Below are 13192 nucleotides of genomic sequence, written 5' to 3'. Positions count from 1 at the left end.
ATCTCAAACGCCGGTTTTACATGAATTGCACTGAACGGTTTACTTCACCCCAACATCACATTTCAACCTGGATAGGGAGTACGGGAAGGGGACGAGCAGTTGCCTGAGCTGACTGACAGCTTCATTGGCCATTCGCAAGCCCGGACTAGGAACGCTTTGTGCCGTAACCAGCAGTAGCGCCAATCAGCGAGGCAGAGGGCTGGGGCTGAAGGGTGAGCGAATGGAAGCGCGCAAATCCATCCCTGCCGGCAGTCGGACATGTCTGTGTATCCCTGGGAGTTGTAGTGCAAGGACTCCTGATTGGCCGCTCACTATTCAACACCTAAAACTACCATTCCCGGCAGCCATTGTTCCTGCCGTAGCAGCGGGCAAACAGACGTGACTAAACATCGTCGAACTGTCAGGAGACAAATGTTCGGATGACGGAACGTTTTCAGATCAAATAGTTCGTGCTTTGTCAGTCGCGGTTTGACATGGAATGCACTTCGATTGCAAGGCCGCTGCATGAGCGCTAACGTGAAGCGTTTGTCATTTGAGTGTGTTGTAGGCGCTCTGGTTTTGATTGAGCGTGCCGATTGTTTGTCCTGCTGAGAGCCGCCATGTTGGCGACTGACGGTTGATCTCAGGGCTGTGTTCACCCAGTTGCTGCGTTCATGGGGTCGGCATCTTGGGCAAGTTTGGTTGTTATTAGGCCGCGACCCATTTAAAAAAAAGTAATAGGCGTTGCGAAGGTGGGGAGGGAGCGGTGTCTGGTACTTAACCCAAGGAGCGGAATGTTCTCTAAAAAGCCTCACGGAGATGTAAGAAAATCCACACAGAAAGTCCTGGATCCGAAGAAGGATGTTCTGACCAGATTGAAGCACCTGAGGGTTGTCATAGGTCAGTATCGCGCTGATGCTCATTGCAGCAACTCTAAAAACAATTTCTAGTCACCCTATCCACAGGCGAAGTATTGGCAGGGTACACTTATATAGGGATTAATCCAGTTTTTGTTTACTGATTGTTGTTAAGTCTGTTTCTAAGTTGAAATGGTTAATATTGTCTGAATTGCTGTGTGGTTACGTGGGTTGCAGACACATCGCAAGTTTTCTTCCTTTTTGATATTCATGGATTTTTAAATCTTCCCGTTAGAGAATTTGATTTTTCTTTCTTTGACGGAGTGCCGAAGGGTATTGTGTTCATCATTGGAGAGTTTGATTTCGGTTATTGTGCCCCAGTCAGTAATGACAGTCATGTAAGTATCCTATTCTATTTCATAGGCGTCTGGAAATAAACACGCCCCGCACCGTTATTGAAATTGAATTGTTGTTCGCAAAACGGATTATCAACTCGTAAACAGGAAACAATTGAGCTTGTGCTATCTTCAATCAGGCTGTCTAAGATTCGCGTGGTTTTCTTTATGCAAGGTTAAAAGCTTAGCCAGGAAAATGTAACGGAAATCCAGCCCATCATAGATTTCTAAATATTGCTTACTATTTTTATTTTATGTTCTATTAAACTATTGTATTTTGCTTTCAAAATAGATTAAATATATTAAATTGTTATACAATTGAGCAACTGAAAATACATGGTATGAAGAACCAGGATGCTCATGATTAGTTCAGAGTCCCGACAGTGCAGAAAGAGGCCATTCAGCCCACTGACACTGCATCTATCCTCCAAAGAGCTTCCCACCCACATCCAACACCCACTCTACCATGGCTCATTCATCTAGCTTGCACATTCCTGTACACTACGGGGCAATTTAGCATGGCCAAGCCACTTAACCTGCACATCTTTGGACTGTGGGAGGAAACCAATGCACCTGGTGGAAATCCACAAAGAAACGGAGAACAAACTCCACACAGGTAGTCATAAAGATGTGCAGCATGGAAACACTCTTCAGACCAACTCATCCATGCTGACCAGATATCCTAAATTAATTTAGTCCCATTTGCTAGCGTTTGGCCTTTATCCCTCTTCAACCCTTCCTATTCAAAGACACATTCCGATGCCTTTTAAATGTTGTAATTGTACCAGCTACTATCACTTCCTCTGGCAGTTCATTCCATCCACAGACCACCCTCTGCATGAAAAAGTTGCCCATAGGTCCCTTTTTAAATAATTTCCCTCTCATTTTAAACCTACGCTCTCTAGTTTTGGACTCCCCTATCCTGGGGAAAAGACATTGACTACTCACCCTAATCCATGCTGCCCATGATTTTATTAACTTCTATAAGGTCACCCCAATCGCACAAGGCTAGAATCAACCCAGGTCCCTGGCCCTCTGAGGTAGCAGTGCTGATCACTGTGCTCTCCTGTGTTTCTGTTTAGTGCTTTCAAGCTTTTTTTTAAACTTACAGACCATACTTTTAAATTCTGTTCAGCCTTGTGCTGAAATGTATTTAAGTTGAGGTGCATTAGCAATGCTATATTGTTTTCTCATGATGTTGTAAAGGTTTATAACATATTTTGGGAAATTGAATTGGAAAGTGGGTTTTTAGTTTATGCCTGTAAATAGATCTGAAGGTAATTTTTAACAACAATGCTGTCAAAACAGCCTTTTCCAGGAGGCGTGTGACTTAAGCCCAATGACTCAGGGTAACACCTGGGGAATTACATGCTGAATGTTTATTAAGTTGAATTTTATGACTGCAGAAACAGATGATAGGAACATTTTGAGTTGAGATGGGGTTAATTTATACCAGGGAAGGGTAGTTTTAGTTTTGTAGAGGTCTCTCGGTTCTAGAGAGTTAGAAATCTCCAAGCCATCAGATTGGAAAGAAGGCTTAAGCTGTTTCACAGCAGTCAAAGGAGAAGGGCTGCAAAGAGACAGTTAAGTAAAAAGAAATTGAAGACTGCAGATAGGAGCGATACTTCACGGATCAAGTGTCTGTGAAGAAGGAACAGGTTAAATCTTTTTGCTCTCTGTTAAGTTTTGCAAAAATTGTCATTACATACAGTTGATTTCAGTCATCAATTTGTGTTCTTTTGTGAAATACATGTGAACTCTTTATGACTACATTTGATGACTAGTCACATTGGTAACTAATTTTGCAAAAATAAAACTTGATTTATCAAGGTATGTTTCTTACTGGGATCTGATGTGTCCAATATTATCATCAGAGTCCATGACAACATTAAAAGTAAGATATAAATTCAAATCAGGACCTGACCAGATACTAGCAAAATAGGGTTAGAGGTTTTGATGAACTTTCAAACACTTGAGAATTTTAATTCCAGCCCAGTGTTTTCTCTTAAACATAGATATTAAACTTCCATCTGGGCAATGTACATCAAGTACTGGAGGACTGGAACTACAGCTAGAGTCATACAGCATGAAAACAGACCCTTTGGCTCAACTCATCAATGCTGACCAGATTTCCTAATCTAAACTAGTCCCATTTGCCTGTGTTTGGCCCATATCCTCTCAACCTTTCCTATTCATGTACCAGTCCAAATGTCTTTTAACTGTTATAATTGTACCCACCTCTCCCACTTCCTCTGGCAACTGGTTCCATATATGCACCACCCTCTGTGAAAAAGTTGCCTCTGAAATCCCTTTTAATTCTCTCCATGCCACTCGCCTTAAACCTATGCTGTCTAGTTTTGGACTTCTCTACTTTAGGAAAAAGATCTTGGATATTCATTTTATCGAAGCCGGTCATGATTTTATAAACCTCTATAAGGTTACCCTTCAACCTCCAACATTCCATGGAAAAAGCCCCAGTCTCTTCATTCCCTCCTTATAACTCAGACCTTCAAGTCTTGGCAACATCCTTGTAAATCTTTCGTAAAAATCTAAAATAAAACAGCTATGAATGTTGAAGATCTGAAACAAAAACAAATTGCTGGAGAAGCTCAGCAGGTCTGGAAGTATCTGTGGAAAGAAAGCTGAGTTAATATTTTGAGTCCATTTTTCTGTGACTCTTCGGCAGAACTGGTTGCGAAAACCAAATTATATTCATTACGTAATTGAATGTAGGAGCTGTGACAGTTATTTTCATTAAAACCTTTGGAATAGATTGCCACTTACAAAGCAAAATATAGCAGCCTTGGCTCATGTTCATCTTCAAGTAAGGCAGTTGTGGTTTCAGGTTGAATTAGTCTGTCTAGTGTTAAGGGTGTGCTACACCAGCTGTGGTTCAGTTGTTTGGAGAAGATATTAAAATCAAGTCCTATCTATCTTTTAAAGTGGATATAAAAGATCCCAAGACATTGTTTCAAAGAATCACAAGGGAAAACTCCCTTGTATGTCTATCCTTTGGCTAGATCCAGTAAGATGGATCACTTATCATTTTATGTGAATCTGTGCAAAACCACTGTACTTACTATGTAACAATATTCATTGTTTCAAACATACTTCATTAGTGGGAGATCCGTAGGCTGTGAGAGATGCTATATTAATGCAAGTTATTTTTCTTCATTGCTATTGACAATATTCATTATATTTTGAGGATTTCAATAGAAAGCTTAATTTTAATTTCAGTGAAAATGTCATTGTGACAAAATTGCAGTTCAGTAAATAGAATCTTGCAGCACAAAAAAGAACATTTCAGCCTATTGTGTTAGCTCTCTGAAATAGCTATTGTTTAGGGAACCTGAGTCCACCATCCTTTAGGTGGTTTATTCCAAATTTTAACAGCATGTGTGAAGTATTTTTTTCCCTCACTTCTCTTTTCTTTTGTCAATTTTAAAACTGTAACTTCTCAATTGAATTTGGCAAATAAAGTAATTTTTCCTATTATCTCCACTAAAACCCTTCCACATTTTGAATACGTCCTCAGTCTTCCTTGACCTTCTCTGCTCCAAGCAGAACAATCCCAACTTTTCTGTTCATGTAACCATGATTGGTCATACTGACAAACCCTTTCCACAGCTTTCCTAATGTGTGGTACCTAACTAATTTAATGCCCCTATTTATAAAGCCATTTTTCCTATATGCTTTAACCGCGTTGTCAATTTGTTCTGCACATGTAGATTTCAAGCTTTCATGGATTTGTGAATATTTATTTCCATGGGCTTTCCAGTCCCTCAACAACACAATACTTTTTAGATTATCTTGTCAGTTTATGTTGTTTCTTCCAAAGTGTGGCACATCACAAATTTCTGCAATAAATTATGTCTGCCTATTGTCTTAATTCATTGGGGCCACTATTCCCTGGAGTTGTCTCAAACATTGTATACTTATTTTAAAATCTTCAATATTTCCCAATTTTTGAACAAGGTCTCTGTATTTAGCAAGAATTAGTATTTATTACAAGTAATTTGACTAAAACTACAGATAAATCATCAGCGAATAACACTATAAATTAAAACTGCTCCCTGAACTCTTCCTTACAGATAGACAGAGGAAAGAACTGGAGACCTCTTTGTACAGCATTTTGTTGAGCTGGTACTTGCTTATCTGGACATTTCTTTCTAGCATTCTCTTTTTCTGAATGCTTCTACTGGTTTGCAAGAGGCACAGATATTAATTAAAAGTCACAGCTTACAGTAACTGTAGAAAGAAAGATGAACTGGTTTTCTTCAGGTTTGAAGTGAGTTTTGACTGCAGAGAACAGAGACAGCTTCTGAACTAGTGAGGATCAAATCCCATCTCTGTTACTTCTTCCTAGTTCCAAGCTATTCAGTTACCTGACAAGCAATCTTGCTGCTACTGGGAGGCAGTAGACTTCTCATTACGAGTCAATAGATCAATCAATTTCAGTTGCCACCCAGCTGAGTATGTACACAACTCCTCGGCTCCTGTCGTATACAACCACTTCAATTGGTTTGATGTTAGACATGGGTGTTGGGTTATTTGCTTTTCAAAATATGCAACCACCATTCAAAGCACTGTTTTTGAAAACAATTCTTTCTTTTCTTAGTACAAAATTTTACAAAGTACAAAAATAAAAATACATATTTCTTACACTATTCAATCCAACTGTTTACATCCTGTGCCTATCCTGCTCACAATTTACCATTTTACCAAGTTTTGTCACCAGCAACCAAATCCAGATCTTTTATATAAAACAAGAGAGGTTATGGAGTAAAAACAATGATTGCAGATGCTGGAAACCAGATTCTGGGTTAATGGTGCTGGAAGAGCACAGCAGTTCAGGCAGCATCCAAGGAGCAGCGAAATCGACGTTTCGGGCAAAAGCCCTTCATCAGGAATAAAGCTGTTAGGTGCCGGCGCATTGCTGCAAGCGTGGAGCGGAGGATCTTGAAGGAGAACTGTTGCTGGTGTTTTTGAATCTGTAGTCTGGAGTCTGTACTGTTTGTCCTGTTCGGGTCCGAACTCTGCTGGTTTAAAGGTGGTCCGGAGTCCGTGTGGGATGAGTTGGTTACAGAGGCAGGCACTGAGGAAGCAAATGTGGCTGTGGTAGCGAGTTTGTTTCACGACATGGTTGAAGAGCTTCAGGGCAGAGGAAATGACCTGGGAGTTGCAGTGGGAGAGGGACTCTCTGAGATTCTTGTAGAGAGAGGAGGAAAACTTCTTCAAGGTAGGCATCTTTGCAAGAGGATTCGCAGTAGGGTTAAAATCAACGAGGTAAAAACAATGGCTGCAGATGCTGGAAACCAGATTCTGGATTAGTGGTGCTGGAAGAGCACAGCAATTCAGGCAGCATCCAAGGCGCAGCGAAATCGACGTTTCGGGCAAAAGCCCTTCATCAGAAACAAGAGGTGTTATGGTCCTAATCTTGTGTTCCCCACGACATAATTTTGTACAGTCAGAAAAATGTTTGCTCATTGCTCAAGTAACTCAAATCTTGTCCCTCTCTCTTTCTAAATTCTCTGAGGCCCACAAACCTGCAGTGCTGACTTCTTGCCTTGGTGGCCATGCTTTTAGCTGTTCAGAATCATAGACATCTGCAGCATGGAAAATGGCCCTCTGGTACATTTCATTCACACTGGTTAAAAATAATTGCTGAATTATTCTAGTCCAGTTTTCTAGAACCTTGGCCCATATACTTATATGCCTTGATGTTGCAAGTGCACATCTAAATACAATTTAAATGATTTAATGGTTTTTGCTTCTATCACCCTTACAGGCAGTGTGTTCCAGATTCCCACCACCCTCTGGATGACAAAGTTTTTCCTTCAGCTCCTTAAACTGCCTGCCCCTTACCTTTAATCTGTGCTCCCTAGTCATTGATCATTCCATCAATTAGAAAAGTTTTATTTCTGTCTTCCCTGTCTACGCACTTCATAATTTTATACATCTCAAGCATGTATAAATCTTCTCTGCCCAGAGGAAAAACTGAAACTTTCCAACCCAGCCTAAGCCTTAAATTCTGAAATTCTTTTGTCATCTGTTCTAATTCCTCCAGCTTTGACTTGGTGCATGTTTGTTTTTTTTTCCAGTAATTACATTGAAACATTTCACTAGGTTAAAGACACTAAATGTTAGCTGTTGTTTATCAATCTTCTTTGCATATAACTTACGGAAACTGTAACTTTAATTTAAACTTTTGGATAATTGGGTTTTTTTCTTGTTAATTGCCCGAAAATGAACATACTTCCTGCATCTAATCTTGCCATAATTTTGATATAATTGATGTTCGCCTTCGTCTGTCCCCAATGCTTGCTTCTTTCTGTAATCCTTAGCTTTCGGTTTTGATAATTCTGAAAGACATCCTTGATTGTCAATTAACAATGGAATGGAACAGGTGAAAAATGATGCATCTGACCATCATGTTTATGTGAGTTTGAGCTAATATTATTCATAAGTGAAAAGAAGCTTAATATTTTGCAATAATATCAAAAGATTCTACAGAACTTTACTGGATAAATGAATGAATGAACGTGTGGAATTCTTGCATTTGTATGGAAATTGAATTCTTAATTTCACAGATTATAAGACGCTTTGAGTGTAATCACTTCTTTAATTCTCCTTTTTACTGCACTCTGATTCTGTGTACCATCATTTAAAAATTAATTTTGATATTTTAGTTTACTCTTGCATCCTTGATTTGACCCATTTTTCTTATCAAGCTTTTCAGAGATGTTATTTTACACTTCTAGAGCAGATGGAATTGAACTCGGGCACCTCAAACCAAAAGTAGGCCCATCCTTGGTTTGATCAAGTGCCCGATTGGCAGAAATGCTTCTGTTTCATTGCATGAATTGATTGATTTTTATGTTGGCTAACTTTATTACACTGGCTCATACCTGTTCACTGTCTACCTGTTTATCTTTTCTCAATTAGTTAGTGGGATCATCCCTCATCCCTTCACTGAGTGGTTTTCAGGGGTAGTTAAGAGTCAACCACATGCTGCAGATATAGATCTGGCAGATTCCTTTCCTCCAAAGAACATTATTTATTATACCAATTGGTAGTAGTTACATGGTGTCCATTAGACGAACTTTGATTGCAGAATTTTATCAAATTCAAATTTCACCACTTGCTATGGGATTTGAATCTGTGGTCCTCTGAACATTAGCCCAGGGCTCTGGATTAGTAGGCTGGTGAATTTGTCACTATCCACCACCTAGCCACTAACTTTGCCTGTTGGCAAGACCAAAACTTTACATCGTAAATTAAGATACTTAATTACAGGGATTTAAGATGGAACTTCTTTACCCAGAAAATAGTTAGAATATGGGCTGTGTTACCTCAGTGAGTGAAGATGCATTCAAAAGAAAGTTAGGTAAGCACAAGAGATAGATAGGATTGGAAGGATTTGCTTAATGAAGTTAGATGAAAAAAGTTTGGAGGACAATGGAATGCAAAACCATGGACTTGCTTAGCTGGATCAAATGTTTGAGTTGTAAGTGCATTTAATAATTTGTAAAATATTATCTTTATGTATTGTAATTGAAGGATGTGTATTCGTACCACTGCTGCTGGTTTACACATCAATTTAATGACCAATCTAGAAATTCAGAATCATCGAAAATAGTGGAATATTAAAATCTGTTAAACAGAAAACTTGTTTTAAAATTCTGTTCATGGCTGGATTCAGTTTCCAGCAATGGATCGCTCCTCTAACTCCCCTTAATATTTGATTATTGTAGTCTGTTCATAGTTATACAGCGTGGAAACAGACCCTTCGGTCCAGCTCCTCTGCAGCAACCGGACATCCCATTCTGACCTAGTCCTATTTGCCAGCATTTGGCCCATATTCTTCTAAACACTTCCTATTCATATGCCCTTCCCAATGTCTTTCATATGTTGTACCCATCTCTACCACTTCATCTCTCAGCACCCTCTGTGTAAGAAAGTTACTCCTTGGGTCCTTTTTAAATCTTTCCCCTCACACATTAAACTTATCCCCCCTAGTTTTGGACTGACCCATCTTAGGAAAAAGACCTTGGCTGTTCACCCTATCCATGCCCCTCATGATTTTATAAACCTCTATGAAGTTACTCCCTCAGCCTCTGACGCTTCAGAGAAAAAAGCCCCAGCTAACTCAGCCTCTCCCTATAACTCGAGTCATAGTAACAACCTTGTAAGTCCTTTCTGTATCCCTCAAGTTTCACAACATCCTTCCTATAGAAAGGCGACTTGAATTATATGCAGTATTCTAATAGTAGCCTCACGATTGTCCTGTATTGCCACATGACCCAACTCCTATACACTTCAGCAAAGCACTCGACAAATCTTCCACATGGTATGCCGGTTAGTAAGGTCAGATCGCATGGGATCCAGGGGAGCTAGCTAATCAGACACAAAATTGACTTGAAGGTAGGAAGGAGAAGGTTATAACAGAGATTTGCATTATTGAATTTTGAGAAGATTTGTAGCTCAGATTGAGGTTTTGGATGTAGGTTTGCTCACTGAGCTGGAAGGTTCATTTCCAGACATTTCATCACCCTACTAGGTAACATCTTCAGTGGGCCTCCAGGCGAAGCACTGCTGCTGATTCCTGCTTTCTATTTCTATGTTTGGTTTTTTTTGGGTTGATGTCATTTCCTGTGGTGACATCATTTCCTGTCCTTTTTCTCAGGAGGTGATAGGTGGGGTCCAACTCGATGTGTTTGTTGATAGAGTTCCGGTTGGAATGCCACGCTTCTAGGAATTCTCATGCATGTCTCTGTCTGGCTTGTCCTAGGATGGATGTGTTTTTCTGCCTGTTTATCCACCAGAAAATGAGCCACCAGGATACATGCACATCAAGTAGGCACAAAACGACATGACCCTCTCTCACTAGTATCCTTACATACAGATAAGGACAGACACCACTTCGACTGGGACAACACATCCATACTAGGACAAGCCAAACAGAGACACACACGAGAATTTCTAGAAGCATGACATTCCGACCGGAACTCTATCAACAAACACATTGAGCTAGACCCCATCTACCATCCCTGAGAAAAGGAACCAGAAGTGACTTCACCAATCCAAAGAAACCCAAACATATAAATAGAAAGCAGGAATCAGCAGCAGTGCTTTGCCTGGAGGCCCACTGAAGATGTTACCTAGCAGGGTGATGAAATGTCTGGAAATGAACCTTCCAGCTCAGTGAGCAAACCTACATCCAAAACCTCAATCTGAGCTACAAATCTTCTCAAAATTCAATAATGCAAATCTCTGTTATAACCTTCTCCTTCCTCCTTCAAGTCAATTTTGTGTCTGATTAGCTAGCTCCCCTGGATCCCATGCGATCTGACCTTACTAACCGGCATACCATGTGGAAGATTTGTCGAGTGCTTTGCTGAAGTCGATATAGCTCTCATTTTAAGAGCTACATCATAACTTACTTTGAAATTTGGTATTCTTGGATACTTGTAATTTTGTCTTGATGTGTACCAAACAAAAATCTTCAAATAAAACTTTTTTCAACTATACTCGTTCTAACAGATTGTGAAGTATTATATAATATAAGTATTACATAATACTGACAGTATGATTTGAATTGTTTGGACCATAGTCCGTGCCAGTCTTTATGTTCCAAACAAAGATTTTCACATTGCATTTGTTATATTCTATCATTTTGTCAGAATCTTCCATCTGTTACCTCCTTGTAATTATCTCATATTCCCTTAGATGCATTAATGCTAGTTGGCATCACTGCTTGTTGTGATAGGTATATTCCAACCATACCCTGTAATGACTTCTCTCCTGAGTTTACTATTGAGTTTGTTAATGATTGTGTCATGTTTATACTGTCACGTTCTGGATTCTGAGCCTGCAAGTGAATAGGTCTACAAAATTCTCTACAACTGCCCCTTTCATAATCTTAGATTTTGGTCAGGTCATGTCTAAGTTTTCTCTTTCTAGAAAGAAGAACAAGATTGTTCAAAGTCTTAAAGCTTCAAAGTTCTGAATATTATCTCTCAATTCCAGTATTGTTCCACCAAATCTTGTTTTCACTTTCTCCAGTGCTTCCTACATTCTTTAGCTATAAACAAGGACACCAGAACTGTTTAGTATTCTCAAGTGTGTTCCAACTTGGGTTTGATAGGTGTTTAATATCCTGGCCCTTTGGAAGTGAGCCCCCAGTAGCCTTATGTAGGTGCAAGCATCGGTCATTTGATACATCGTCACATTTGCCATTCAGTGAATCATGCTGATTGATAATCGTCAACTCAGTTTTTCTTCGTTTTCCCCCCCCGTGCCTCTTGATTGTCTAAACATCAGTCTACCTTGAAAAGAATTCCTCCCTCTTACTGTCTGAAATTGGTGCTCCCACTCTTGAGATTTTGCATTCTGGTTCTAGAGGGGAAACTCCAAGGGGAAACTCAACTTTTCCATATCTACCCTGTCAAGCCTCTTAAGAATTTGGTATGGTTCAATAAAGTGGTCTCTTGTCCTTCTAAATTCTAATCCCAAACTACTTGAGCTCTCCTCAAAGAAAATCTCTTCATGTCTATGATCAATCTAGTGTACCTTCTCTGGACTGTGTCCAATACCTCCTTAGGTAAAGGGACCAAAATTGTTCACAGTATTGTAGGTGTAATCTAGCTATTGCCTTGTAAAATTTTGAAAGAAACCCACCCTCATTCCCCTCAAATAAAGGTTATCATTATGTTTGCCTTTCCTATTGTCAATTGAACTTGAATGCCAGCTTTTTGTGATACATGCACAAGGACTCCAAAATCTCTCTGTGCTGTAGCTTTTTGCAATGTTTCTCAATAAAATAAAATAATCTGCTCCTCTATTCTTCCTGCCAAGATTTTGCCCACACACCTGTCTACATCATTCGGCAGACTCTTTGTGTAGTCTTCACCACTTGCCTTCCCACATAATCTGCAAACTTGATGACAGTACATTCAATTTCTTCATCAAAGTAATTAATGTACGTTGTCAATAATTGTAGCTCTAATAGTCATCTCTTTGGCACTCCACTAATTACAGATTGCTATTCTGAAAATACTTTCTTTATCCCAAATCTGTGCCTTTGATTAGTTAACCTATCTTCTTTCCATGTTAATATGCTACATTCAACATCACGGGCTCTCATTTCATTAAGTAGCCTTATACGGAGTACTTATCTTCTGCCTTTTATATAACATAAATCCATATATTTGACACCTTCTAGCTCCTCTTTAACTATTCTGTTTGTTACTTCATCATAACTAATTCTAATAACTTTTTCAGACATGCTTTCCCTTTTATGAAACCATGCTGATTCTGCTGATTACTTTATGCATTTCTAAATGTCTAATATTGAATCCTTTATATCATGCTCTCATGTTTTCTCAATGACACACCTTAAGCTAACTGACCTATATATCTTTTGTTTTGTCTCTTTTCTTTCTTGAATAAGGCTTTTGCCTTGGACGTTTCCAAGAATCCTTACCTTCTAGAATATTGCTACCAGTGCATCCACTATCTCCGCAGCTACTTCCTTTAGTATCCTAGGATTCAACTCAGCAGGTCCAGGGATATTTTGACTTTAGCCCATTAGTTTCTCTTGTACTCTTTCCCTGGTGATAATACAGGTGTTTATTTCCTCCACAGTGTTTGACCTTAATTTAACGTTTCCAGAATGCTGTTAGTGTCCGTTACCATGAAGTCTAGGTCCTCTACTTTTTGTCATTTACATAAATGATTTGGATGCGAGCATAAGAGGTACAGTTAGTAAGTTTGCAGATGACACCAAAATTGGAGGTGTAGTGGACAGCGAAGAGGGTTACCTCAGATTACAACGTGATCTGGACCAAATGGGCCAGTGGGCCGAGAAGTGGCAGATGGAGTTTAATTCAGATAAATGCGAGATGCTGCATTTTGGGAAAGCAAATCTTAGCAGGACTTATACACTTAATGGCAAGGTCC

At 39.4% G+C, this 13192-nt stretch overlaps 1 protein-coding gene across 11 annotated transcripts in view; it reads left to right on the top strand.

Annotated features, from left to right (window-relative positions):
• The first annotated feature begins 350 nt into the window (after positions 1–350).
• Positions 351–13192, top strand: part of ralgapa1 (Ral GTPase activating protein catalytic subunit alpha 1) — a 311644-nt gene continuing 298802 nt past the window's right edge. For 4 of the 11 annotated variants that reach the window (XM_043697826.1, XM_043697828.1, XM_043697830.1 and 1 more), the window contains exon 1: positions 361–879. In XM_043697826.1, the coding sequence (XP_043553761.1) occupies positions 774–879 (106 nt within the window). In that variant the 5' untranslated portion in view covers positions 361–773. Of the gene's footprint in view, positions 880–13192 lie in introns of all 11 variants that reach the window. The other 7 variants (XM_043697823.1, XM_043697824.1, XM_043697833.1 and 4 more) reach the window with 6 other exon arrangements.

This window comes from Chiloscyllium plagiosum, chromosome 10 (assembly GCF_004010195.1).
Source record: "Chiloscyllium plagiosum isolate BGI_BamShark_2017 chromosome 10, ASM401019v2, whole genome shotgun sequence".
Classification (NCBI taxonomy): domain Eukaryota; kingdom Metazoa; phylum Chordata; class Chondrichthyes; order Orectolobiformes; family Hemiscylliidae; genus Chiloscyllium; species Chiloscyllium plagiosum.
This window is presented reverse-complemented; position numbering and strand designations above follow the sequence as displayed.